General features: G+C 52.1%; 1 protein-coding gene and 1 long non-coding RNA gene across 3 annotated transcripts in view; both read left to right on the top strand.

Moving 5' to 3' along the window:
- The window catches only part of ELAVL1 (ELAV like RNA binding protein 1), a 39,318-nt gene extending 35,339 nt beyond the window's left edge, over positions 1 to 3,979 (top strand). The window contains exon 6 of the mRNA XM_058728182.1: positions 2,370 to 3,979. Coding sequence (XP_058584165.1) covers positions 2,370 to 2,694 — 325 coding nt within the window. The 3' untranslated portion in view covers positions 2,695 to 3,979. The remainder of the gene's footprint in view (positions 1 to 2,369) is intronic.
- An 8,612-nt stretch (positions 3,980 to 12,591) lies between these two features.
- Positions 12,592 to 26,688, top strand: LOC131510704 (uncharacterized). Of its 2 annotated transcripts, XR_009261142.1 has the most exons (4): positions 12,592 to 12,903; positions 16,560 to 16,658; positions 20,776 to 21,002; positions 25,834 to 26,688. It is a non-coding gene; the product is annotated as an uncharacterized LOC131510704 (long non-coding RNA). The 2 variants fall into 2 exon arrangements; XR_009261143.1 differs by lacking the exons at positions 12,592 to 12,903; positions 16,560 to 16,658 and adding an exon at positions 18,593 to 18,970.
- The last annotated feature ends 405 nt before the right edge of the window (positions 26,689 to 27,093 follow it).

Genomic DNA, 27,093 nt, shown 5'->3' with positions numbered 1-27,093 from the left:
CTGGGCGCTCACCTGCATCTCTAAATATCACACGGCTTCTGTTTTAAAAGCCCTGCCCTGGAGGCGAAAGGTTTTCTGACATTCCCTCGTCTTTCCAGACTGAAAATGACTCCAGTTGCCAGGCTCTAGGAGAACAGAGACGATGAGGGTCAGGAACTTGGGCTCCAAAATCGGGCGTGTTCTGCCTCACAAGCAGTGGCAGTCCCGATTTCCAGGCCACTTGGTTTTTGTTTTTGTCAAAACCTCCATCAGTGGCATGAGGCATGTTAGGGATCTTTATCTCTGCGACTTTGCAGGTTTCCCATCTCTGTCTTGGAGACATTGGGCAAAACCCTGCACAGAGGCCCCCTGGGGAGGCACTGTCTTCAGCGTCTAGTAACGCAGAGTTCTCAACTCGGCTCAGGTTCCAAAGCTAGCCTTCCCTCATTGGCTTTTCTAGTTTAAAGACAAAGGCCGGGGAAGCGTCTTGGGATGGAAGTGAGGTAAATCCATGTTTGAAGGCCAGCTGACATAGTCTGTGTCACTGCCGGTCAGGTGGGACGTGTGGATGGCAGCGTCCAGCAGGTTCCCAGTAAGCAGACTAGACGAGCAGGGAAGAGGGTACGGGAGGAGGGGGGGACTTCGGTCACAGGAAGGAGGAACAGAAAAGAAAGGGGACCAGAGCAGCCAACACTGCTGGCCAGGCAGGAAAGGGGTCTTGACAATTAGAGGCTCACAGCGAGGAGAGACAGAGGGAAGCAAGGATGGCAGGAAAGGTGTGAGGAAAGACTGGCCACTGGAAGGCGGACTAAGATGAGAGCAAGAGGGAGAGAGGCCCAGCCGAGGGGAGAGTGTGCAGTCTGCATCTCACAGCAGGAAAGATCTCCCCCCCCCCACCCCCCCCGCAAATACTCAAGAAGGGCTCAGGTCTCCTTTGTACATCAGAGAAAAGAATGGGAGGTAGGTTTCACTGCAGCCAGGATGAAAGAAATCAGCTCCAGTTAGCAGGGGAGAAACCAACTAACAATAATTAATAGGAATGAGAATCACGTCAATAGAAAATAGTAAGGTAAGACTTCAGGTTATTTTCAGTATGACAGGTACATGACGATTCGGGTTAGCTAGTTTAACTCAGACCCACATTTGGTTTCCCACAAAACTGGAGGCGGGGGACAAGTCCATTAAAGTCAGAACGTCTTTCCAGTTTTTATTGAAAACCAGCTTGGCTTAATGTCACACAGATACAAGGGTGCCTTTACCCACCCCCTTCAGTGCCACTGTGGTCCCTGTTGAGTCGAGACCACTAACAAGCCACTGGAGTCATTGAACCAAGTCCGACCTCCTGATGCAAGCTGTTTAAAATTCCTCCCGTACATTCAAAGCCATGGCCAGTGATGTGTCTTGATTCTTCCATACCTGCCTTGAAGAGATCCCCTGGATAAGTGGGCTGCACCTGGGGAGCTGGTCGGTCCGTCTTGTTGTTATGTCCGTCAAAAGAATGAATCTGTTGATGGCCCTTGAAAGCACCTGCTTACCCCCGGGTCAGCCCCACAGCGCGAAGCCTGGTTTTATCTTAGAGCAGGTCATGTTTCTTGTTTCTTGCACGGTGCGGCCCCCCAGACGCTCTGTCACACTTGGGTAGTCTTAAGCCGATCCTAAGGCCATTACTTTTTAATTTCCGAAGCCTTTCAGAGGGCTGTGTGGCTTCAGTAACGATTTTGTCTTCTCCCTTAGTCCTACTGCAGTGGCCACACATTTGTAGAAGGCTTATTTTTTATGCAGCTGGAAGCGTTGCTTTGGAAAGAGGCCCACACTTTTGGTACAGCTTGGCAGACCTGCAGGCCGCAGGCATTGCTTCTGGGATGCCATGAGCCAGCAGCGGAAGGTCGCCTGGAGCTGTGGGAAGGAATTCCCTGTGCCGTGCGGTGGCCCTTCAAGGGGTGTGCTCACCTGGGACCCTCCAGCAGGGGCAGCCAAGATGAGGGCAAGATAGAAAATTTGGAGAAAGAAAAGGAAAAAAATCCTGCCCCCCACTCCCTGACGTACACACGTACGGAGGCATAGAGTATGAGGATCGAGCTTCCTCCAGGGAGGTCCGAGGGTGGAACGACACCCGAGAGGACGCGGAGAGGCTTCTGTCATTCAGCTAGGGGAAGCCTGGGACTCCCCCCACCCCCACCCCCAGGGATGGAAGGTACTGGAGGCAGCGTGGCTCCCAGGGAAGCTGGTCGAGGCTCTGACCCTCTGTGGGCAACAAGTGTCTCTCCCCGGGGTCCACGGTCTGTAGTGCAGGGAGCCCCCTGCCCCCATGCTGAACCCCCGCCCGTGACGGATGGGGGCGCGCCGGCCTGCATGACCTTGACCTGCGTGCTGTGCTCTCTGTCCGCTAGGTTCTCCCCTATGGGTGTAGATCACATGAGTGGGCTTTCTGGTGTCAGTGTCCCGAGCAACGCGTCTTCGGGCTGGTGCATCTTCATCTACAACCTCGGGCAGGACGCCGACGAGGGGATCCTCTGGCAGATGTTTGGCCCCTTTGGGGCGGTCACCAATGTGAAAGTGATCCGCGACTTCAACACCAACAAGTGCAAAGGCTTTGGCTTTGTGACCATGACAAACTATGAAGAAGCCGCCATGGCCATAGCAAGTCTGAACGGCTACCGCCTGGGGGACAAAATCTTACAGGTTTCCTTCAAAACCAACAAGTCCCACAAATAACTCGCTCATGCTTTTTTTTTTGTACGGAATAGAGAATTAAGAGTGAAGAAGTGGAAACTTTTTTGTTAGTGTACAACTCATTTTGCGCCAATTTTCACAAGTGTTTGTCCTAGTCTAAATGAGAAGTGAAGAGGTTTTTATACTCGGGGATGCAACCGACATGTTCAAATGTTTGAAATCCCACAATGTTAGACCAATTTAAGTTTCTTAAGTTATTTCCTTAAAAATATATATTAAACAGAAATCTAAGTAGACTGCATTGACTCACCAGTCCCTCGGGACGGTGGTGAACCTGAAGCATGCTTTACCCTCTAAGACTGTCTAACACTCATTTCATTCGGTGTCTCCACAAACTGGATTTAAAAAAAAAAAAAAACAAAAACAAAAAAAAAAACCAGAAAAAGGAAAAAAAAAAAAACCAAAAAAAAAAAAAGACCTGACCTTTTAGTTCTAGTTTCCAGACTAAAGATGTTAGACAGATGCTGAGTGTGTGCTTTCCTCAGCCGCTTCACCATTTTTAAGCGATTTCTGCTTTTGGTTGACGGGAAATTGCTTTCCCGAGCAGGTGCCATCGCCACCTCCTGCTCCCTCAGCCCCGGGCCCTGCAGGGGTGCCCGCCGGGGGCAGGGGGGGGGGGCCGCCGCTGGGGAAGGGGGGCCGCACGTTGGGCCCTCCACGGAAGGACTCGAACAGGTCTCCTAAAGCCCAGGCGCCAGTGGGAACGGACCAAAGAGTTTCCGGGAAACTCCAGTATATTCCCCAGTCAGACCTAGCTCCCGGCACGCCCGAGGATGTGTTGCTACCCTGACATCCCGCATTTCTGTCCACACACGGCATGCACGGTGCCCCGCACATCGGACACCGGCGTTCCCCATCGTTTCGCCAGTCCCCCAGAGCATTTCACACGGCGCAGGTGCGGAAGACCGCTCCATATTTTACGACCCCAGAAACATTTGAGCATTGTATTTCTCGCATCCCTTCTCGTGAGCGCTAGACTTTGTTTTGTTTTGTTTTCTCTTTTAGTCGGATTTTGTTTTGAAACTTTGCTTTCGTATGAACACTCAGCAGAAAAGTACTTACTTCTTGCCAGTTATCTATTAACAACAACGAGAGAAATACCCCTTTGATTTGTAGTTTTAAAGATTAACCCTCCCAAGTTCTCTTCATAACTGCCTTGACATTTTGGGTTGTTCTGTTCTGTTAATTTTCTTTTGCTTTTTTGTGTTTTTTGTTTGTTTTTACTTTTGCATTTAAGACCATTAAATTTGATTTTGTTTTGCTCGAATTTTGTTTTGTTTTTTATTTTACCTTTTCTTTCTTTTTGGCTAGGTAAGGTACAGATGGCCAGCATTCAGGGAGGATTTTAAGTCCTTAAGAAACAAAAACTTGCCTGGAGACCAAGCATTTGCACATCTGTGACGCAGGAGTGCACAGTCGCAGATGGCACTTAGTTTTAAAACGGGGGAGCCGGTAGGGAGAGGCAGAGAGTGAGCCTGAGAAGGGGCAGGGCCAGATCTCCAGGCACCTCAGGAGTGTGAACTGACTTTCATAACTATCTGGTGTTTAGAGAGGACCAGAAACAGGGGAACTCAGTACCAGCAGTTTTTAGTCTCTACAAAAGACTAAAAACGGGTACCAGTGGGCAGTTTTCATTGATCGGTATCATGGAATTGCGGCATTATCTATCTATTTGTCTACCTGCCTACTACCTACCTACCTATTTATTTATTTATTTATTTATTTATTTATTTATTTATTAAGTGGAAAAAATTGGGCACAGCCTTCTCCAGAGCAGGTCAGTGTTCTGAGAAGCCCCCGGACAGTTTGAGGCTCCCCGTTTCCCTCAAACTCCGTTGAGGGCCTGCCGACTGCTTGCATCGTCCTCCCCAACTTGAGATGTTGCCGTGTTCTCTTCCCATGAAGGGCCAAGTGCATACCTTGAGGCCTTCTCATGAGTTGGCCACGTGCCACGGAGGACCTCCCCCTGCCCCATCTCACCCCCAGCGGAAGTTTCCAGACCCTGAGTCAAAGCCAGCTTACGTGCCTCCTTCTGGAACCCAGAACCGAGGCCCGTTTGTCTGGATTTGACACAGAGTGGGTCCCCACTCTGTCCACCCCAGAGCGCCCTTCATCACAGACCGGGATGTTTTCCTGGAAGAATATGCCTTTCAGGTTGCGCTAGCCTTGGGCCAAGCATCTTCTCTGCGAAGGTGAGATTCCCGATTCCGAAAGTGACCCTTCGGTCTCTTCCTTGACACACATTCCTGCCTGCCCTCACTAGTGTTGGATTTCTTACTCAGATTCCCGTCGGAAGCGTAAACTGTGAAAGACAGTGGGCTCGAAGCCAGCACTGGCATTTCCCTCCCCTCCCTGTTATCTGGACCATATCGATTATTCTGATGTTGGCACTGAGAAGGAGGAGGAGGAAGAGGAGGAAATGAGCCTTTGAAATCGGCCCAAGGGGTAAAATTGTCCTTTTACGCGGTCTCCACTCTTTAAACAGCCTTCTAGCTAAAACCCCAGTGCATTTCTTTGGGAGTGTTACTTTGCAAGTTGTGTGGAAGGATTTCACTTTTGACATGTGACTTAACCCTGAAAAGCAATTGTCACTCCCATCGAGGTACCAGATGTTGGCCCTGTGTCCGAAAAGTCCCATTATATCTTCCTCAGGCTTGTTTGCAAAAGGAAGATCCCATTTTTTTTAAAGTCAGGATCCAAAAGAAACTTTTTTTAAAAATTTTTTTACGTAGATCTATCACATTTGTATTTCTCAAAATGAGCGCTCTCCTTTTATTTGGGAATTCTGATGAAAAAGAATAAAGAGTAGATGATGTTAATTTATCGAAAGTTTGGTTTGGTACACAAACACCAAAGAGGCTTTGATAGAATTTTCTTTTGGCCTGCGTAACTTCCCCTGATGGTTGTTTGCTGAGAAGCTCCCAGATTTGTGAACCTGGTTCCAGTTGAATTATTCATTTTTTACGCTCTGGCTCTGCCCTTCTTTAGTTTTTCATTGTAATATGCCAAGCTGTGGTTTTCTACGCTGGCTGTGCCTCTAGTCGCACGCCCTGTGACTGGGTTCCCCTTCCCCGCCCCCTGCCCCCTCCCCCCCCCCCCCCCCCGACTGCCACCATCTTGCCAGAATAGCTGCAAGACGGGCTTTCTTGGCCTGTGGGCAGATGGTGCTGTGTGGGCTCCACCTTCTTTGTTCCCCGAAGGTGAGTCTTTTCCCTTTGCCAAGGGCAGCTGCCTTAACCTTTGAGAGTCTGCGCTTGGCGTTAGTGCTGGAAACCCAGCGTGCAGGGTCTGGACCGTGCTGCTGTAGGGAGCTCTCTGAGCTGGCAGCCGGGCAGGGGGCGGTCCCTGTTGGATCAGACAAGTCGATGAACCTGAAGACAGTTCCTGGCAATAACTTGTCCTGGTTTGCTCCCACACTAGGACTATTGACCGACCCCCAAGCCTGCTGTCGGACTTGAAAATCAAAGTTAACGTCACCTAGCTGTTGTGTTTTCACATCTGATCCAGCCTGGCTTTATTTCTCTGTGCTTTTTGCAGCCTCCCTGGGTTGGATGAGAGAAAGAATAAGCTGCCAAAGGTCTATTTTCCCCAGCCCTCCCCCTGAAATCCTTCCCGCCTGCCCAGGACCTCTGGCACCTCTGGGACCTGAGGCAGCTCCTCAGGAAACACCTCCCGCTGCCCGTCAGATTCCCAGGCCCGGCCCCCAACTCAAGTCCCAAGTGCTTGCCGTTGAGTGGCATTGATAACTGACCCTCGCTTGCAATAGCCGTAGATAGACCCTGAATCCCGGACACCCGCCCTCCCTCCCACAGCCCCCCTGTAAGGTTCACATCTCCCAACCTTTTCATTTGCCTCTGACTTCTAATGATTGTATTGCATATTTTCCCACAGCCTTTTGGGGGCATAGTTTTTCGTTTCCCGCTTGGTCATTACAAACAAACAAAAAACCCAACAAGTTACTTGTAGGGCACCGCAGGGACCCAAGTTAGGCTCACGGATGGTTCGAGCAGCGGCTTTGCGAGGATTGTGTTGCATTCCGCCAGGAGACCAGGCTCGTCCGCTGGGCGGGGCCGCCTCTTTACCATGTAACGTTGCGTTTACAGTGACTTGCTCTGGGGGGCGGGGCGCTTGACCAGCTGGCTCCCGTGTTGTGCAGTAGACGGGCAGACGTTTTGTATATTAGCGTGTTTTAAGTTATTGATTTGTTTTATATGAAATAATTTATTTTTCAGGTACCATCTTTCCTTTTAACTTTGTTTTTACATGGGTTTGTTTTCAATAAAGTATGACACTGCTGTCCAAAAGCCACCAATAAAACGAATCCCCTTGTGTTCTTTTGAGGAATGTTTATGTAACTAGCTCTTTTTTTTTTATTATTTTCAGGGAAAAACAAAAAACAAAAACAAAAACAAAGCCCTTCTCAGTTCTCCCTCTCCCCATTTGCCTTTTTATCCTTGTGAATAAATGTTCTTTAGTGTTCTAGGAGGAAAAAGCAAACCTAGATTTTGATAATCCAGAAGATTTCAGCTTAATAAGGAAGCTTTGAAAGAAGACCGTTTTTCAAAATTTTAGTGAAGTGTGACTATTTTCTGTCAACCGCTTTCTCGAAGAGAGTGACACTTTTGCACCATTTTCAGAGTTTTTATAGAGATGCCAAATTGATATATTTACATGTAATGGAAACATGAAAACGTTTTATTAAACAATTGTTCATAGCTGTGTAGACATTTTAATTCAGCTTCCAAAGCTCTCAAAGCGTATTTTTTGGAGTACGGAGCGATAATCGGGTTGGGGTGTTGCTTACGCTTCCCAGTGACTCGACTGTCCGAATACTTCGACCTTTCCGCAGGGATTAGGTTCGTGTTAAACGCTGTATGTTAACCATGACTGGAATTCTGTGCTATTTTGGTAATAAACGAAGTGGGCTCGTTGAGACGTGGTGGTGTGGGGGTGATGGTGTGTGATTGTTAGCGGCCAAGCTGAGCGAGGCGCCGGCCGGGGCTGCGGGTGACTTCCTCCCGCCTAGGTGAGCGAGGGCGGCCTCCTGCCAGGCTGTCCCCTGTGTGCCAGGCCACAGAACCCTGGGACAGCCCCGCCCCGGGGGGGGGGAGAGAGAGGAAGGCCCCGGACTGTGTGACCGGCTTTCCCCCACCGCCCGCTGCCCCTGCCCGGGTGTGCCCCTTCCCTGGACGCACTCACCAGCCAGCCCCCTCCCCTGCGAGACCCAGGGGCCTCTTCTCCAGCGCTTCCCCCAAAGGTTTGTGGGCCTCCTTGTGTTGTCCCTGGGCGTTGCCTGTCCATCCCCTCCCCGTGGCCCTGTGGCCATTCTGACACTAATCTCCTTTGGTGACAGGAGAGTGACTTTTAACGCCCCTGGAGGCACAGCAGAGCTCGAGGGCCTTAGGGTCAGAGTCTGCAGTCTGAATCCTGGTTCTGCCCACTCCCTGGTGTGCAGTGCGGACAAGCCACCGACTCTCTGGGTCTCCGTTGCCCCCTCTGTGAAATGGGGTCCGTAACGCCCACCCATCTTGCTCTTCTCCAGATGTGGCTAAGTGGTCCCACGGGTGGCAGTGTAGCAGGAGGTGGCTCCAAGGGTGTCCCTCGGTTACTCAGACCCAGCGGCCAGCTTGGGGCTCCCAGCAGGAGCTCCTGGGGCTTCTGGGCAGCCTCTCCGGTGTGGGCCGTCCTGGTCACCAGGGAGGAGGGATCTGGGTATCAGCCCTTCCGCGTGAGTGGGGCACAGGACTGGCTGGACCAGAGCGTGTGTCCACCTTCTCCAGAAGCTTCGTTTCAAAGCAGATTTGGCCTCAGCAGGCCTGGGGTGAATCGGAGCATCTGAATTTCTAATGAGCTCCCCACCCCCGCCCTCCCCGCTGGTGATGCTCATGCTCCAGGGACCCACTTTGAGAAGCAGAAGGTTTAAGAGGAGGCTGTGAGTGCCTTAGGGAAGCCTGCCAGCCCCCACCCCCACCTGCGGTGATGGCTTCCGTTTCCCCCTCACCCCAGAATGTGGGGCCCTGAGAGACGGAGCCCCGTGTGCAAGGTGGGGGAGCTCTCGCCACCAGACTCTCTCCTCTCGGGCTGCTTTCGTTTTTTCCGTTCAAGGTTAAGGTGCTGAGAGCCTGCATCCCTTCATGTTTGAGGTTTGGGTTTTTTAGCTTATAGCCTCAGTAATATCTCTGCGCAGTTTAAAAGGATTTCCAGAAGAGAAGGGAGAAAATCAGCCCCCGGTGTTGTCTGGGAAACCACGGTTTGTGTTCAATGAGAAGAGCCAAGTTGTGACGTGAGGGTGTCTTTTCCTGGGGGGTGGGGCACCGGGAACCGACCCCCGATCTTCTGCCTTCTGCCACTGGCCTGGAGCCTCTGACCGGCGGCAGCCTCCGGCTTGGGAAGCCACGTGGGAGCCCTGCACCACAGGTGGCGCCGGCCGGGGAGCATTTCCCCCAAGCCCGCACCCTGCTTTCCCACTGCCAGGGCCTGGCAGACGCCAGGGAGAACCAGCCTGAAGATCCCCTGCCCGCGTGGGGGTGCCGAGAGCCGGGCAGGCGGGGCAGCAGGGGAGGGGAGGGCATCGGAGCGGGAATTAGCTGACCCGGGAAGAGTTCCCAGTAGCTGGAAGGTGGTGATGGGCCGCGATCGCGACTCTTAGCTCTTAGCCATGCCGTTCGTTCGCTTTGCAAAGTACTTCACTGCCCTTCGTGGGCACGTGCCTGTGAGGGAGGTGTTACTCTTAGTGTTGTTCGAGTACCCATTTTACAGATGATATGACTGAAGCTTAGCTGGTTGGAAAACAGGTCATGAGTGCTGGTGATTTTTTTTTTTTTTTTTTTTTTTTTTTTTTTTTACCAATTTGGTATAGAGCATTCTAGGTTTGGGCCGCCCCTTAGTTTTGTGAGCATAAGTTTCCAGAAATAGTCTGTGCAGGGCCTGGAGCTCCAGGACCACCAGGGGCCCCTCGGGAAAGACTCTGGAATCCAGGGCAGGAGGGCATGCTGCCTCCCAGTTTTTACCCACAAATGAATGTTTCGGCCACATAAATAAAATTGCCACGTCCCAAGGAAACTGCCACATGGGTCGTCACCAAGTGCGGATGGCGTGATGGGCATGATGTGACTTGCCACACCGAACTCACGGCCACCAGGAATTTCCCACAGAGGCCCCTCAGAAAGCCGGGGTGCCCAACCCAGGCCCACGGGACTCCTGAGGGGAGTCACACGTGCTCAAACAAGAGGCTCTGGGGCAGACACTCTGAAGGCAGGTGTAGACGTGCACACTGCCTTTCCCCAGGGCGGGGGTGGGGGTGGGGGGTGTCGGGGGCTGCTCGGCGTGTCTGCCTCTGCAAGGTTCACAGGCCTCCCCAGCAAGCTGGGCTGAGGAAAGGCAGTGGGGGCCTCGAATGCCGAGGCCACTGCCAGCCGTGAAGGGGGACTAGTGCCCATGTCCCTCCCCTGCTGGGAGCGGCTGCCCTCTCTCAGCAGTTGTTTGGACAGGATGAGGGCTGGGAGCCACCAAGGCCACCGCACGGGTTTTCACAGGGCATCTGTGGTGTGTGTGCTGACCGGGGATGCCCAGGCTGACAGACAAATGGACCACAGCACGGCAGTTCCAGGTGAAAATTAGAAGTGAGTAAATAAAGGAACTCTTAGAAAGGGATGTGTCCAAGGTGGAGGGATCACAGTCCCCCGGGGACCATCAGTGGAAAATAAGGACGTCCCGAGAGACCTGGTCTGAGGTGGAACATGTCAGCTGTGGAGGTATCTGGGGCCCGGACCCACGGACCCACGGACCCACAGAAGCACAGACCTTAAATCTGCTTTGTCAAAAGGCTTTCAGAGTGTGTGTGTGTGTGTGTTTGGTAATTTTTTTTAATCTTAAAACATTCCGCTCATCTGCTTTTGTGACTGAAGAACAAAATCTCAGTATTTAGCAAGTTATTTTTAAACCCTCCAGCCACACAAAGCTGCAGTCTTAAAACATTTTGAATTTAAAGAGATTGTGTGGAAAACATGGTGCTTTTAATCCACCCTGCCCAGTGCAGGTTATATCCCGAAAAAGCCAGGAATCGGATAGAAGGTGTGGCAGCTTGGCAAGGACAGTGGAGGCAGGGGACAGAAGGAGAGGACGGGGCCATCCCAGCCACCCCCAGCGGCATCCTGCGGGCAGGCGGGGGTCTCACGGTCCCCGGCATGAGTCTCAGAGGAACGGGGGCCGTCCCCCTGTGCCTTCACATCGTCTCCCCTGTGTGTGTCCGTCTGTCCAAATGGCCCCTCTCTACGACTTCAGTCCATTGAGTCAGGACCCACCCTATTGACCTCATCTTAGCTCATCTCAATTGACCTTAGTAAAGTCTCTTAAGTCACGTGCTGAGGTCCTCGGGGTCAGGATGCCAATCACGGGACACAATCCAACCCATGACCTGCCCCTTCCACAGTTTGTCACCAGGCCTTCTCTGTTCTCCCCCGAAGCAGTGAGTGCAGTGGGGGTTCATCATGTGCCCCCCACTGAGTTCCGCTCGGTGACTTTCAGGGAGGAGACTGACCAAGCTGTCTTGTCACCTAGAAGGATTTCTCCTGCTCGATTTCATGTGACAGTGGCCAACAGCACAGACTACGTAATCTGGGAGGCTCAGTGCAGAATGGAAATGCGCTTTGTTCAAAAATCTCAGATCTGGGGCGCCTGGCTGGCTCAGTCGGTGGAGTGTGTGACTCTTGATCTCGGGGTCGTGGGTTTGAGCCCCACGTTGGGTGTAAAGCTTACCTAGAAAAATTCAGGTAAAATCTGGTTCAAGCAATGGAATATATTCAGCTTTAAAAAGGAAGGACAGTCTGACACCTGCTACAACATGGATGGACCCGGAGGACACTGCACAGCGTGAGAAGCCAGACACAGAAGGACCCGTCCTGCGTGACCCCACTCACAGGAGGTCCCCAGAGGAGCCCCATCCATAGAGACAGAGAGCGGATGGTGGGAGCCAGGGGTGGGTTGGGGGCGGGGGGAGTCCATGTTTCATGGGGACAGAGAGTCTGGGGAGATGGAAAGTTCTGGAGACGGATGGCGGGGGTGGGTGCACGACAGTGTGAGTGTGCCTGATGCCGTTGAACTGGACATTTAACGGTTACGATGGTACATTTTATGTTATGCGTATTTTACCACAATTAAAGTGTAAAAAAAGGTACTAAGAACTCTGAGAGGGCAATGGCACAGCACGGGGTCCTATGGGTCCTCGGGGGTCGCTTGCCCCCCCCCACCCCCCCACCCCCCACCCCCCACAAGCCATCCAGCTGGCTGCATCTTGCACCACCTGCCGTGGGCAGCCAGCAGGCCTCCCAGTGCAGCCAAGACTCCCTCGCCCATGGTGCCCGCACCCCGCGGCCGGGCTGGTGTTTACAGCAGCCAGACGTTTCCATTCCCCGGGGAAAAACGCACGGGGGAAAATCCACAGCGCATTTGCTGGCAGGCGGTAGTTGATGCCAAAAGAAGGCAGATGGGCCGCGACGGGGTTCCCAGGGCCTCCCCCAGTCCGGCTGTTGGCCTGGGGGACTGCGCCTCCTGGGCTCCCAGCCCACCCGAGGGCCCCTGCCTCTGCAGGCAGCCTGGAGTAGGGGGAGGGGGCCGGGAAGTCAGCCCTGGGCCCTGAGCGCCTGGAGGCAGGAAGCCTGCAGCCCAGTCCCCTCTGCCGGGGGAGGAGCCAGTTCCCTGGGGAACCGTAAGTCTGGGATCGCTCCCATCCTGCCCTCTTATTCCAGAGGAGCCCGGTGTCAGCTCTCGGCTGTCTGTCCCTCCGCCACCTGCTGTCCCCTGCCAGCAGCCCCAGCTGCACACCGCTCCACATGTGCTCGCCCTCAGGTCGGAGTTGCTGCCCTCCCCCGTCAGCACCCACCTCCCTCCTTTCCCACGCCCCCAGGGGGGCCCCGACTCCCCACTGGCTTCTGGCCCACATGCGCCCCTCCCCCACCATGGCCTCTACCTTTCCAGCCATCCTTGTATTCAGTCCACACATAGTCATGGTGTAAATCATCTTAGAGCCGTGGGTGGTCCATCCATGCAGAAGCGTATGACTCGGGCCATAAAAAGGAGTGAGGTGCTGACACTCTACCACGCGGGTGAACCCAGAAAACACACTGCGCGAAGTAAGCCAGACACAAAGGTCACGTCTCGTCTGATTCCATTGACGAGAAATGTCCAGAACAGGTAAATCCATAGAGAGTCAATTAGTCATTGTCGGGCTGAGGGAAGAGAGACTGGGAGCAGCTGCGTCATGGGGACAGGTTTTAGGGTGACAGAAATGTTCTAGAACAGTGGAGTGTGGCGGTATGCCACTGAATTGCTCACTTTAAAGGGGCGAATCTTCAGGGCGCCTGGGTGGCTCAGTCGGTTAAACGTCCGACTCTTGATTTGGGCCCAGGTCACGATCTTCAGGTTCATGGGTTCGAGCCCTGCATCGGGCTCCATACTGCTGGTGGTGCAGAGTCTGCTTGGGATTCTCTCTCTCTCTCTCTCTCTCTCTCTCTCTCTCTCTCTCTCTCCCTCTCTCCCTGCCCCTCCCCTGCTCTCTCTCTCTCTCTCTCTCAAAATAAATAAACTGAAAAAAAAGGGCGGTGGCAAATTTTCTGTTATGTGTATCTCACTTCAATCAAAAGAGAAAAATCATCCCAGGTGTTGCAACTGCCAAGGATGTGACACACAGGAGAGAAACCAGCCGAGTCACCCGTGGGTGCTCAGCCCAGGTGAGGTCACCCTTTAGGGCTCCAAATGGGTTGGCTCACACGGGAACAGGCTGTCTGAAGATGTATGAATTCGTTTGCTAGGGTGGCTTAAGAAAACAGACATTTATCATCTCACAGTTCGGGAGGCAAGAAGTCGGAGATGGAGGTGTGGGCAGGTTGGTTTTGGGGAGGGAGACTCTGTCCCAGGCCTCTCTCCTGGCTTCTGGTGGCCTCATCTTCATGGGTCTCTGTGTGTGTGTGTCTGTGTCCATATTTCCCTGGTAGAAGGACACAATTATGTTGGATTTGGGGGCCACCCTACTCCAGGATGACATCATCCTTACTAATTATACCTACAATGAACCTACTTCCTGATAAAGTCACATTCTTGTTTTTTTTTAAGATAAAATTTTTAAAATTATTTTGAGAGAGACAGGGAAGGGACAGAGAGAAAGGGAGAGAGAGAGAGAGAGAGAATCCCAAGCAAGGGGTTGAACCCACAAACTGCGAGATCATGACCTGAGCCGAAGTCGGACACTTAACTGACTGAGCCACCCAGGCACCCCAATAAGGTCACATTCCAAGGTGCTGAGGGTTAGGACTGCAACATAGGAATTTGTGGGGAACACAGTTCAACCCATAGCCATCCCATGTGCCAGTTTGAGAGTACAGAGATGAGCCAATAGGACCCCGTCCCTGTCCTCACAGAGCACCTGCTATGCTGGTTGAGGTTGATCCACACCAAAAAAAAAGGCACAGGATTTGAGCAGGCGTGTTGAGAAGTGTGTAAAGCAGCTTGACCTCATCGTGACATTCAAGTGCATTCTTTCTTTCTTTTTTTTTAATGTTTATTTTTGAGAGACAGAGTGTGGGTAGGGGAGGGGCAGAGAGAGACGGAGACACAGAATCCGAAGCAGGCTCCAGGCTCCGAGCGGTCAGCACAGAGCCCGACGCGGGGCTCGAACTCACAGACCATGAGATCATGACCTGAGCCGAAGTCAGATACCTAGCCGATTGAGCCACCCAGGAGCCCCTCAAGTGCATTCTCAAATGGCTCCGTGCCCGGGATCTACGCGAACATGGGTGTCGCACACCTAATGCCCCCCCCACCCCCGCCCCAGGCGTGCACTGGCCACACACAGTAGAATCGTGTATTGCTTCACAACGGATTGGAAATTTTAAAAGAGGCAAAAACGCAAAACCAGAGCCTTCATCGCAGATCGTCAGGGAAGATGCTGTAGGCGTGGGAAGGACACAGCCGCACTACACAACCACACGTGTGAATCCCCGCAGGCCAGGTTGACTCTGCTGTGCAGAAAGAACTCTGAGCTGCGAGAGAAGAGTCGGCAGAGGCCAAATCTGGGTGGGGGTCAAGAAACCTGGGAGGTTCTGTGGCGCCAGGAAGGGTAAGAGGAGGGAGGAGGAGGGAGACACCACTGGCGGAGTAGGAAGGGGGGGATCTGAGGGCAGCGGGGCAGGGCTCCCGGGATCGTGGCTGAATGTGCCAGAAGCCGTGAGTACAAGCCTAGGGAAGACAGAGCCCCGGCAGTGCCGGCACCATCGGCCTGGATCCCAGGCTCTCTCCTGGCAATTCCCTCGACCCCTCCATTCCAGAGAAGTCTCAAAGGCAGAGGGCGTGGCGGGGAGGGGCGGGGGGCTGGTGGTGGTAGATGCAGTCCCACCATTGATGAACCCCAACCTCCCGCTTCCCCCCCGAGTGTTGGGACATGCCATCTCCTGCCGGAGACAGTGGCTCCCAGCCCCCAGCCCTGCTCCACCTGTCGGTCTCTGCCCCCTGACAATGCTGCTTCTTCTTGCTTTTTAAGTGTCTTTTATTTTCTGTATTCTGACGCTCTGTCATCCGGGGGGGGGGGGGTGGGGGGGGCCTCGCTGAACTGGAAAAGCCCGCCCCTCCCAGGGCTGGTGAATTCCTAGAGCTAGCAAACAACTTGCCAAACTATCTTTCACTCGCAAACCCATTAATCCAGAGTCCACACCCCACCCGCTGTGGGCTCCTGTCACACTCAGGGCCACCACCCCTACCCCATCACCCCAGGGCCTGGTCCAGGCAATGGGGCCGGCCCCGGACACCGGACACCGCAGAGTCTGCTGAGCTCATTCAAACTAGCCAGCCCCAACCCTGTTTCCCCACCTCGCCCCCTCCTCCCCAGGGAAACCACAGTAAAGGCTCTGAGCCACATTTCCTCGCCCCTTCTACCCCCTCACTGACCCTGGTCCTTCCCCATGTGGCCCCGCTTGGCATGCGTGCCCCCCTCCCCAGGATCTGTGAGTAACAAACTACTTTTCCTTTTTCAAGGTAGAATATATTTTATTTTATTAAAGATTTTATCTTAGGGTCGCCTGGTTTATTTTTTATTTAAAAAAATTTTTTTTAACGTTTTATTTATTTTTGAGACAGAGAGAGACAGAGCATGAACGGGGGAGGGGCAGAGAGAGAGGGAGACACAGAATCGGAAGCAGGCTCCAGGCTCTGAGCCGTCAGCCCAGAGCCCGACGCGGGGCTCGAACTCACGGACCGCGAGATCGTGACCTGAGCCAAAGTCGGACGCCCAACTGAGCCATCCAGGCGCCCCAAGGGTTGCCTGGTTTAATCAGGTAAGTGTCCGACTTCGGCTCAGGTCGTGATCTCGCAGTTTGTGGGTTCGAGCCCCGTGTGGGGTTCTGTGCTGACAGCTCAGAGCCTGGAGCCTGCTTCAGATTCTGTGTCTCCCTCTCTCTCTGCCCCTCCTCTGCTCATGCTCTGTGTCTCTCTCTCTCTCTCTCAAAAATAAGTAAACATTAAAAAAAATTTTTTTTTTTAATTAAGTACACTCTACATCCAATGTGGGGCTTGAACTCATGACCCTGAGATCAAGAGTCACACGTTCCACCCACTGAGCCAGCCAGGTACCACCATTTGAAACATGTGTGAGTGCATAGCTCAGTGGCAATACATATACTCTCAGTGTTGTGCAAACATCCCTACCATCTGTCTCCAGAACTTTCATCTTCCCAAACTGAGACTCTGTCTCTATTAGACACTAATGCCCCCTCCCCCAGGTTCGTTTTCAGCAGGTAATGTTCATGGCTCAAAGCATGCAAGGCCCAAAGATGATCAAATGAACCTCCTCCTCTCTCCAGTTTCCTAGCCATCCAGCTTTCTCCTTCCTCGAGCTGCCTGTGTGGACCCCCCAGAAACACTCTGCACATTGGAGCAAATCTCTCCATCTGTATCGTAAGGTATTTCAAGCCCGGGGGGGTTGGGGGGGGGGGGAGGGGCGGTGAGGCAATCAGGTCTGTGTTTGAAGCCCGCCCGGATGTGGAGAGGGGAACGTCTGTCTGTCTGCCTTTCGGAGCTCTGTGGATTTCAGAAACCCCGTGCATTGCTTCACTTAGCAAGTGTTCTCAGGCCCATCCGTGCTGTGGCAGGTGTCAAAACTTCAGCTCTTTTTGAGGCTGAACACTATTCCATTGTATGGACATACCACATCGGGTTTATCCTGCGTCTGTTGGTAGACACTCTGGGCGCTCCCACCTTTCGGTTATTATGAATAATGCTGCTGTGAACGTGGGTGTGCACACGTCTTCTTTGGTGCTGGCGTGTTGGTTTTTTTTTTTCTTTCTCTCTTCTCCCCTCCCTATCTTCCCTTTCTGGGTCATGGTAACAGAAGGGGGGTTGATAATACTACCCAGGACTGTAAAGACCGACCCTAGGATGATCAGGCTCCCCAAATATGCTAAAAGGATGCCCCATTGTGACTTTTGGGGGCCCCGGGTGCTTTGGCCTTCATGGGTCTGATCATCCATAAAGGAAAAATATATATATATATTAAAAGTTAAATTTGGGGCGCCTGGGTGGCTCAGTCGGTTAAGCATCTGACTCCTGATTTCGGCTCAGGTCATGATCTCATGGCTCGTGAGTTTGAGCCCCACATCCGGCTCTGCACTGACAGTGTGGAGCCTGCTTGGGATTCTCTCTGTGTCCCTCCCTCTGTCCCTCCCCTGTTCATACTCTCTCTCTCTTAAAATAAATACAAAACTTAAAAAAAATGTTTTTTTAATGTTACACCTGAGTTGGAGCATAAAGGTGAATATAATATAAAGACTAGATTATGGGGATTTTCCCTTCTTTTTAAAAAATTTTTTTCTTTATTTTGGGGGAGAGAGAGACAGCATAAGTGGGGGAGGGGCAGAGAGAGAGGGAGACGGAGAATCCCAAGCAGGCTCCGTGCTGTCAGCACAAACCCCGACCGGGAGCTTGATCTCACAAGCCGAGAGATCATGATCTGAGCCGAAATCAACAGTCGGACACCTAACCAACTGAGCCACCTAGGCACCCCTTTCCTTCTAATTTTAAAAGAAACTGAAGCATTTGCAAGGGCCCCCAAAGTATTGTGGTCCTAGGCATTTAATAGCTAAGTCCGTTGTGCTAACAGGTCAGGCCCGGTTCTTCGAAAGGCCTGATTGCCTCACAGGCTGTGCGCCTGCTGCCTACTGACCGTTCTACCCATAACTCACGTGGACGCTGATGACTGCAAATAAATTTCGAGAAGAGAGATCAGCTTCCAAAGAGACAGAGTGTCCCACTGACCAGGAGGAGGGCCACGCAGCACGGTCCCAAAGAGCGTGAAACAAAGGACCACTGCAGAAGTTGGAAACCTTTCCAGACTGTCCACCGTGGGCCCGGCACAGCAAAGGCCCTGTCACCTGCAGCAAAGGGCCCTGCTCTATAGTCTTGGAGCGCGGGGAGCGCAGACAGCGAGGTGGTTAGGAATGGATTGCGCTGCCCGCCTTATCCCCCAACAGGCAGGTTTTGCCATTCCACAGTCACCACGCCCTGTCCAGCCTGTCCCCTGGCTTCTCAGCAGTCCCTCCTGCTGGGTCGCCTGGTTCGGGACTCTGTGGTCTCTCCTGACGGCCTCAGTGGCCTCCTCACTGCAGCCAGAGGGATCTTTCTGCAAAGCAGAACTGACTGGATGACACCCTCCACACCCTTCTGCACCCCTGACATTTGCACGGCTGTTCCCTCGCCCTGAAGCATCCCTGTCCTTACTCCTTGCCCTGTCGTCCCCGCCTGTGGCAAGCCTGCGAGAACCTAGCTGCTTTGTTGCTTCTCGCAAATACCGCAGCCGTCCCCCCATCGCAGCACTCGAGCGGCTCGACTTCTAGGGGCCTTTGCTTCCTTGCCTTAGAAAATGGGGGAAATGCGGCCAACTTCAGAGATCTTAAGGAGAAGCCAGCGTCTGCTATATGCGCAGCTCTCGCTGGCACATCACCCTGCCCACCGGCCAGGAGTCCGCGCCATGACCTGGGACGACAGCCCGCGCCCTAACCGGGCCAGCCACGTTCTCTCTGACGCTGCCAGTGGCTGTGGGCCACTTCCTTCCCCTCTGCAAGCCGAGAGCTCATGATAGCATCCGCCCCGGGGGTGGGGGAGGGGGGTGCTAAGGAAGATAGCGCTTCCCGGGGCTGGGCTGGCTGTCTGGAACAGAGGAGGCGAGCCACCCGTGCCAGTGGCTATTATTACACCTCGAGAAGGAGCGAGCCAGCCGGTAGGAGAGGGAGCAGGAGCGGGAAGGAAGCCAGACAGGAGGCAGACAGAACGCAGAGGCCTGTGGGCAGCAGCAGCTGGGCGTGGGCAGGGGCTCCGAGCCCAAGAGAGGACGCGGGGTAGCTGTGCTTTGCCAAGGGCGGCCGACACACGGGACGCGTATTTCTCACCGCTCTGGAGGCTGGGAGCCTGAGATGGAGCTGTCGGCAGCCCTGGGGGCTTCCGAGGCCTCTCTCCTTGGCTTGTGGACGGCCACCGTCTCACCTGTGTCCTCCCATGGCCGTAACTTCTGCGCGCACCTGTGTCCCCACCTCCTCTGCTTTTAAGGACCCCAGTCATACTGGGTTAGGACCTGCCCTGATGACCGCATTCTAACTCGATGATCACATTAAAGGCCTTACAGCTCCTAAGGGTCACATCCTGAGGTGCTGGGGTCAGAATGTCGACATAGGAAGTTGGGGGTAGGATGACATCTGGCCCACAACAGACACTGAGGGGGTGTTGGGAGAAGGGAAGCAGGAGGGGTGCTAGGCTCCAAGCAGTAGGCTTGTCTTGTCCCCATCCAGCCTCCGCGAAGCCAGCGGACTGTCCGGTTCTGCCCACGAGCCCCGGCCGCTTGGTTAGATGCCAGAGTCCCTCATCAGGTTCTTCTCAGCTAAAGAGGGCTTAACTAAACCAGTCTTGTGAAGCTCTTGGCACACTGCCTGGCCTAGAAGAGCTTAATAAATCACAGCTCTCATTGTTAGTGAAGACGGTTTGGCCAGAACCGTTGATCTAGAAAAAACACCAGGTAGACCAAAAAGACAAGGAGCCTGATTATGATAAACATGACGATAAGTTGGAGGCATGGCATTATTAAAACTATATGCTTCATAAAATATAATACCAAAGGGTGCCCAGGTGGCTCCCTCGGTTAAGCGTCCCACTTCGGTTCAGGTCATGATCTCGCCACAGTCCGTGAGCTCGAGCTCCGCGTTGGGCTCTGTGCTGATGGCTCGGAGCCTGGAGCCTGCTTCGGATTCTGTCTCCCTCTCTCTCTGCCCCTCTCCTGCTCGCATTCTGTCTCTCTCTCTCTCTCAAAAATAAACATAAAAAATTTTTTTTAAATAAATAAAATATAATACCCAAACAAAAAAATGTTAGAAATAGAATAAGGTAGCCCGGGTGGCTCAGTTGGTTGAGCGTCCGACTCTTGATTTTGGCTCAGGTCATGATCTGATGGTCTTAGGATCAAGCCCCCTATCGGGCTCTGCGCTGAGGGTGCAGCCTGCTTGAGATTCTGTCTCTCCTCTCCCCCCCTTTCCTCCGCTGGCGCACTCTCTCTCTCTCTCTCTCTTAAAAAAAAGAAAGAAAAAATATAGAATAAACTGGCAGAAACGTAACTGCAGTGAGAACTTAATCAACTATGGCAAACTGAGGGTTTAAGAATAGAAATAATGTGGGGCGCCTGGGTGGCGCAGTCGGTTAACCGTCCGACTTCAGCCAGGTCACGATCTCGCGGTCTGGTCCGTGAGTTCGAGCCCCGCGTCAGGCTCTGGGCTGACGGCTCGGAGCCTGGAGCCTGTTTCCGATTCTGGGTCTCCCTCTCTCTCTGTCCCTCCCCCGTTCATGCTCTGTCTCTCTCTGTCCCAAAAAAATAAAAAATAAAAAACGTTGAAAAAAAAAAATTAAAAAAAAAAAAAAGAATAGAAATAATGTACCCAACAGTCACACTGTTGTGCTATTACCCACATGGAGTGAAAAGCTAACAAGCACACACGAACCTGCACACAGGTGCTCATGGCAGCTTTGTTCATAATCCCACAGACTTGGAAGCAACCCAGACGTCCTTCGGTGGGTGAATGGATAAACCATGGGACATCCAGACGAGGGAATGTTATTCAGCGCTAAAAAGGGAGGAGCTCTCCAGCTGTGAAAAGACACAGAGGAGCCTCAAATGCATGTCGCTAAGCGAGAGAAGCCAGTCTGAAAAGGCTACACACTGTATGATTCCAACTCGATGACGTTCTGGAAAAGGCAAAAGCACGCAGACAGTAAGTAAAAGGATCCGTGGCTGCCAGCGGTGGGCAGGCGGGAGAGATGAACAGACGGAGCACAGGGGATTTTTTACGGCAGTGAAATACACTGTATGTCACCACAATGATGGATACATTCATTATCCATCTGTCCAAAGCCACAGAGTGAACCCCAGCGTAAACCATTGACTCTGGGGGCGCCTGGGTGGCTCAGTCGGTTAAGCATCCGACTCTTGATCTTGGCTCAGGTCACGATCTCACGGTTCGGGAGTTCGAGCCCTGCATAGGGCTCCACACAGACAGTGTGGAGCCTGCTTGGGATTCTCTCTCTCCCTCTCTCTGCCCCTCCCCCGCTTATTCATTTTCTCTCTCGTTCTAAATAAACATTCAAAAATGTCTCTAAATAGAGTATGGACTCTGGATGGTAATGAGGTGTCAGCGTGGGTTCACGGACCATAACAAAAGTGCCCCTCTGGTGCCACGTTGACGGTGGGGACGACAGAGGGTATGGGGACTTCCTTTACTTTCCACTCAATTTTGCTGTGAACCTAAAACTGCTCTAAATATAAGTTATATGTTAATTTTTAATTTGTATTTTTTTATTTACTTATTTTCTTCAAATGTTTATTTATGCTAGAGAGAGAGAGCGCACGAGCAAGGGAGGGTCAGAGAGAGAGGGAGACAGAGGATATGAGGCTGGCTCTGCACTGTCAGCAGAGAGCCTGACGCAGGGCTCGAACTCATGAACTGTGAGATCATGACCTGAGCCCAAGTCAGACGCTTAACTGACTTAACCTATATGTTAATTTTTTAAAACAAGGGTCATTGTTTTTTACATTAATGCCTATATTGAAAAGATGGTACTCTTTCGGAAGGTGAATATATTAAAGGTACACACTTATTCACAAAAAGTAATGACCCAGAGAATGTGAATGTTATAATTAATGGAATAATTCATATACCTGGGTTTATACATTACAAATAATAAGTCGGTTTTAAAAAAAAAAAAATAAACTTCCCTTGGGGTGCCCGCGTGGCTCAGCCAGTTGAGTCTCCGACTTCGGCTCAGGTCATGATCTTGTGGTTTGTCAGTTCGGGCCCCACGTCGGACTCTGTGCTGACTCAGGCTCAGAGCCCGGAGCCTGCTTCGGATTCTGTGTCTCCTTCTCTCTCTGCCCATCCCCCGCTTGTGCTCTGTCTCTCTCGGTCTCTCAAAAATAAATGAATAAATGGGGCGCCTGGGTGGCGCAGTCGGTTAAGCGTCCGACTTCAGCCAGGTCACGATCTCGCAGTCTGTGAGTTCGAGCCCCGCGTCAGGCTCTGGGCCGATGGCTCGGAGCCTGGAGCCTGTTTCCGATTCTGTGTCTCCCTCTCTCTCTGCCCCTCCCCCGTTCATGCTCTGTCTCTCTCTGTCCCAAAAAATAAATAAAAAACGTTGAAAAAAAAAAATTAAAAAAAAAAATAAATGAATAAATGTAAAAAACAAATTAAAAAAAAAACTTGCCTTTTAGAAGAGTTAGATTTACAGAAAAATTGCGAAGATGATACAGAGTCTCATACCCCCTACAATCTCTCCCCTAGTCCTCATATCTTAGAATAAAGATATGGGACACTTGTTACAATTAATGAACCAATATTGATGCATTTTAATCAACTTAAGCCCATGCCAGATTCTTTCAAATTTTCCCTGATGTCCTTTTGGGTCCCAGGAGGCCATCCAGGGTCACACATGGTCACTTAGTCTCATGTCCTTAGTCTCCTCTTGGCTGGGACACCTTCTCAGACTTTCCTTGTTTGTGATGACCTTGACAGTCCTGAGGGGAACTGGTCAGGAATTTCAGAGAATCTCCATCAGTTGGGACCTGCCTGATGCTCTTCTCACAGGTGGACTAGGGTGGTGGGTTTGGAGAGGAAAACCCAGAGGTGAAGGGCCCTTTTCATCATATGGCATCCTATCCAGAGTAGATGCTGACAACATGATTAATCACAGGGGTTTTCTTTTTTTTTTTTTTTTTTTTTTAACATTTTTTTATTTATTTTTGGGACAGAGAGAGACATAGCATGAACGGGGGAGGGGCAGAGAGAGAGGGAGACACAGAATCGGAAACAGGCTCCAGGCTCTGAGCCATCAGCCCAGAGCCTGACGCGGGGCTCGAACTCACGGACAGCGAGATCGTGACCTGGCTGAAGTCGGACGCTTAACCGACTGCGCCACCCAGGCGCCCCATCACAGGGGTTTTCGAGGAACAGTAACAAAGAATGATAACACACGTAGGCCAAGAAGGAAATCTCTAAGCACAAGAAGGAGACACTGCCTAGGCCCCAGGTTCTGTAACGGCACAACTCTATGAAACGAAGGGGGCGTTACCCTTGAGCCCTGAGTCTTGCCCTCCCCAGGGCTTATAATCAAATCGCTCTAACACTTATCAAGGGGGGAGGGGCTCTACATCGACTCCCCCGGTTCCCATCTCCTCTGTTCATGCTCCTGCCTGACCCTCTCCCCTGGAGTGTGGACAGGACCTACGGAGTCCCTTTTAAGTAACAGAATACGGTAAGTGTGATGGGATGTCACATCTGAGATTAGGTTACAAAAGACTGTCACTTCTGCCCCGCTGGCCCTCTCTTACACCCTTGGATGGAAGTCAGCCGCCGTGTTGGAGGCTGGCACATACTCACATGGGTAAAACACCGAAGAGGGCTACCAGCCCCTAGTCAGTGAGAAGCGGAGGCTCCTGGTCCGACAGCCGTCAAGGGACTGAATCCTGCCAACAGCCGTAGGAATGATCCTGGAGCAGAACCCCCCTCCCAACCCCCACTGTTGGGCCCTGAGATTACAGACCCACCTCATACCTTGACTGCAAACTTGTGAGACACCCTGAACCACAGGACCAGCTGGGTCACACCAAGACGCCGGGCCCACAGACACTGTGAGAGCACACCATACATACTTGTCTTAAACCTCATATTTTAGGGGCGCCTGGGTGGCGCAGTCGGTTAAGCGTCCGACTTCAGCCAGGTCACGATCTCGCGATCCGTGAGTTCGAGCCCCGCGTCAGGCTCTGGGCTGATGGCTCGGAGCCTGGAGCCTGTTTCCGATTCTGTGTCTCCCTCTCTCTCTGCCCCTCCCCCGTTCATGCTCTGTCTCTCTCTGTCCCAAAAATAAATAAAAAACGTTGAAAAAAAAAAAAACTCATATTTTAAAATTTTTATTTATTTATTTATTTATTTATTTATTTTTAATTTTTTTTTTTAACGTTTTTATTTATTTTTGAGACAGGGAGAGACAGAGCATGAACGGGGAGGGTCAGAGAGAGGGAGACACAGAATCTGAAACAGGTTCCAGGCTCTGAGCTGTCAGCACAGAGCCCGAAGTGGGGCTTGAACTCACGGACCGCAAGATCATGACCTGAGCTGAAGTCGGCCGCTCAACCGACTGAGCCACCCAGGCACCCCAAAATTTTTATTTATTTTTGAGACAGAGAGAGAGGAAGAGGGAGAGAGAGAGAGAATCCGAGGCAGGCTCTGCACAGTCAGCACAGAGCCCAATGCAGGGCTTGAACCCGCGAACCGCGAGATCCTGACCTGAGCCGAGATCAAGAGTGGGAGCCTGGCATTGGGCTGTGTGCTGACAGCTCAGAGCCTGGAGCCTGCTTCAGATTCTGTGTCTCCCTCTCTCTCTCTGCCCTTCCCCTGCTCGCACTGTTTCTCTCTCTCAAAAATAAATAAATACCCCCCCCGCCAAAAAAAAAAAGAATCTAGGTGAAGCGTACATGAGTGTTCATCATACCATTCTTGCAACTTTTTGGTAGCTTTTAAATTTTTCAAAAGGACAAGGTGGAAGAACCAACAAAGCACCCTCCTTCCTCCCCGTATGTTCCCCTACCTGCCATCATTTTTCCTTCTACACACAGCAAAGATTCCCCCGAGGTGCCCACACTCTCTCTCTCTGTGTGCTGGCTAAATGTTTAATTACTGGTCCTCCAAACAAAACCAAAGGCGTCTGATCAGTAGTGTTTGCCAATTCCTGTGGTGTAAATATTCCCACCCCGGCTGATTTCACGGCTACTCAGGTGGTGTCGCTGAACGCTGAATTGGTAGCCGCACACGTAACAGTATTTCCAGCACACAGATGTGATACATGTAAATACCCTCAGTAGCATGGCGAAGCAACATGTGGAAAAATAATTATGAGTTTTGGGACACCTGGGTGGCTCTGTCGGTTAAGCATCCGGGTCTTGATTTCAGCTCAGGCCATGATCTCACGGTTTTTGGGTTCAAGCCCCGAGACGGGCTCTGTGCTGACAGTTCAGAGCCTGCTTGGGATTCTCTCTCCCTCTCTCTCTGCCCCACCCCGTTCTCTCTTTCTTTCTGTCCCAAAATAAATAATAAACTTAAAAAGAAAAGGAGGTGTTGGGGTTGGAGTATTTATTACCTTTGTCTAAATATAATCCACTTGGTCAGAAGTTTATACAATTAACTTGTATTCTATTATTTGTTTGCTGTTTAATTATTTTTGAGAGAGAGGGAGACAGAGCACGAGTGGGGGAGGGACAGAGAGAGAGGGAGACAGACCCGAAGCAGGCTCCAGGCTCTGAGCTGTCGGCACAGAGCCTGATGAGGGGCTTGAACCCACGAACCATGAGATCATGACCTGAGCCGAAGCCGGACGCTCAACCGACTGAGCCACCCAGGTGCCCCTATAATTAACTTTTAAATAATGGCTGTTTTTAACAACTAGCTCCCAAATTCCTAAAAATTTGACTGTTAGCTCTCGCTAGCCAGAACAAGCTGGCTCCAGCACACCACTGTAAAAAAAAAATCTCAACCCACTGAAATCTGGCTTCCACAGCCACCATTCCACCAAAACCCTCTTGCTGGTCTCACCGGGGACCTCCATATTGCAAACTGCCAAGGACAACGGATACATGTCTGGCCTGGCCTGCCTTGCGTGAGTTCTGTGCAGCATTCAACACTGCGTACTCCACCTGCCTTCTCCGAGGCCCTCCAGGTGCCTTTCCTACCTGCTGCCCAGTCCTGCCCAGTCTACTTGAAGGGTTCTTTTTCCTCCACTTTTGGCCTTTGATATGCCCGTTTGACACACTCCCGGGTGCCCTTGTCCAATTCCATGGCTCCAACGACAACAAAGAAGCCCAGGTCTTCTCAGCAACAACCTATGTATCCCAACCACGTAACTAGTTTGCTCTTCTTGGAGTAAAGACATTTCAAACAAAGCCAGAGTGGAAGCCCTCGTCCCTTACTCCCACCTCGAGGTGGAGCTCCTGAGAGACACAGGATCTGTCCTGCCCTGAAGCTAGGAAGTGTTATGTTGCCTCCCTTTCAAGTCCCACAGACCTTATCACAGCTTAGTAACTCAAAAGGCTTCAATACATGAACTCCCCCCAAGGTACCAGCTCCCCATCCCTCCTAGACTCAGATTGCATGGCCATGCTAAGGTACCGCCACTTGGTGGCGGCATTCTCCAAATGGAAAATAGTATCTAAGTGCTAAAAAGACAAAGGCCTAATCTTCTTTAGGGCAAGATGTGTCAATTTATGCGAAATCCATGGGGAGTGGCCTCCACCCAGCCTGGTCTTCATCTTCCTGTTCTGGACTAAAACCAATGGGCGCATTCTCAAAGTGCTGTACAAAGTGGGCTCCTTTGCTCTCGCTCTTGGAGCAACTCACTTGCCCGTCGGTCGGTCACTGTAGGTCACTGTAAGTGAGAGCCAGGGTCAGTCACTACTGGGCTGGTCCGCGGGTCAATCAGTCAGAATCCAATGGAGCCTGTCCCTGTGGTCAGTCGCCCTACTCATCCTTCCGGACAACGGAACCTTGCACGACCTGACTGGGAGATCACCTCTCCGCACGGGACAGAAATCACGTCCTCACGATCCGCCCCTTCGCAGCCTTAACCAACCCTAGGTCTCTACCTCAAAAAAGTGCCCGCCCCCGGGTGACGTCAAGCAACATGCCCCGCCTTCCCAAATCCTGCCCTATCAGACGCCTAGCTCTCTAGGAATCTCTAACTCATTAAGTCCCGCCCCTATGCCAGACCACTCTCCAAGGCCCCGCCCCCAAGGGAACCCTGTCTAATCAGAGGCCGTTCCCT

The sequence above is a fragment of the Neofelis nebulosa genome, chromosome 4 (assembly GCF_028018385.1).
Source record: "Neofelis nebulosa isolate mNeoNeb1 chromosome 4, mNeoNeb1.pri, whole genome shotgun sequence".
NCBI classification, from domain to species: domain Eukaryota; kingdom Metazoa; phylum Chordata; class Mammalia; order Carnivora; family Felidae; genus Neofelis; species Neofelis nebulosa.
This window is presented reverse-complemented; position numbering and strand designations above follow the sequence as displayed.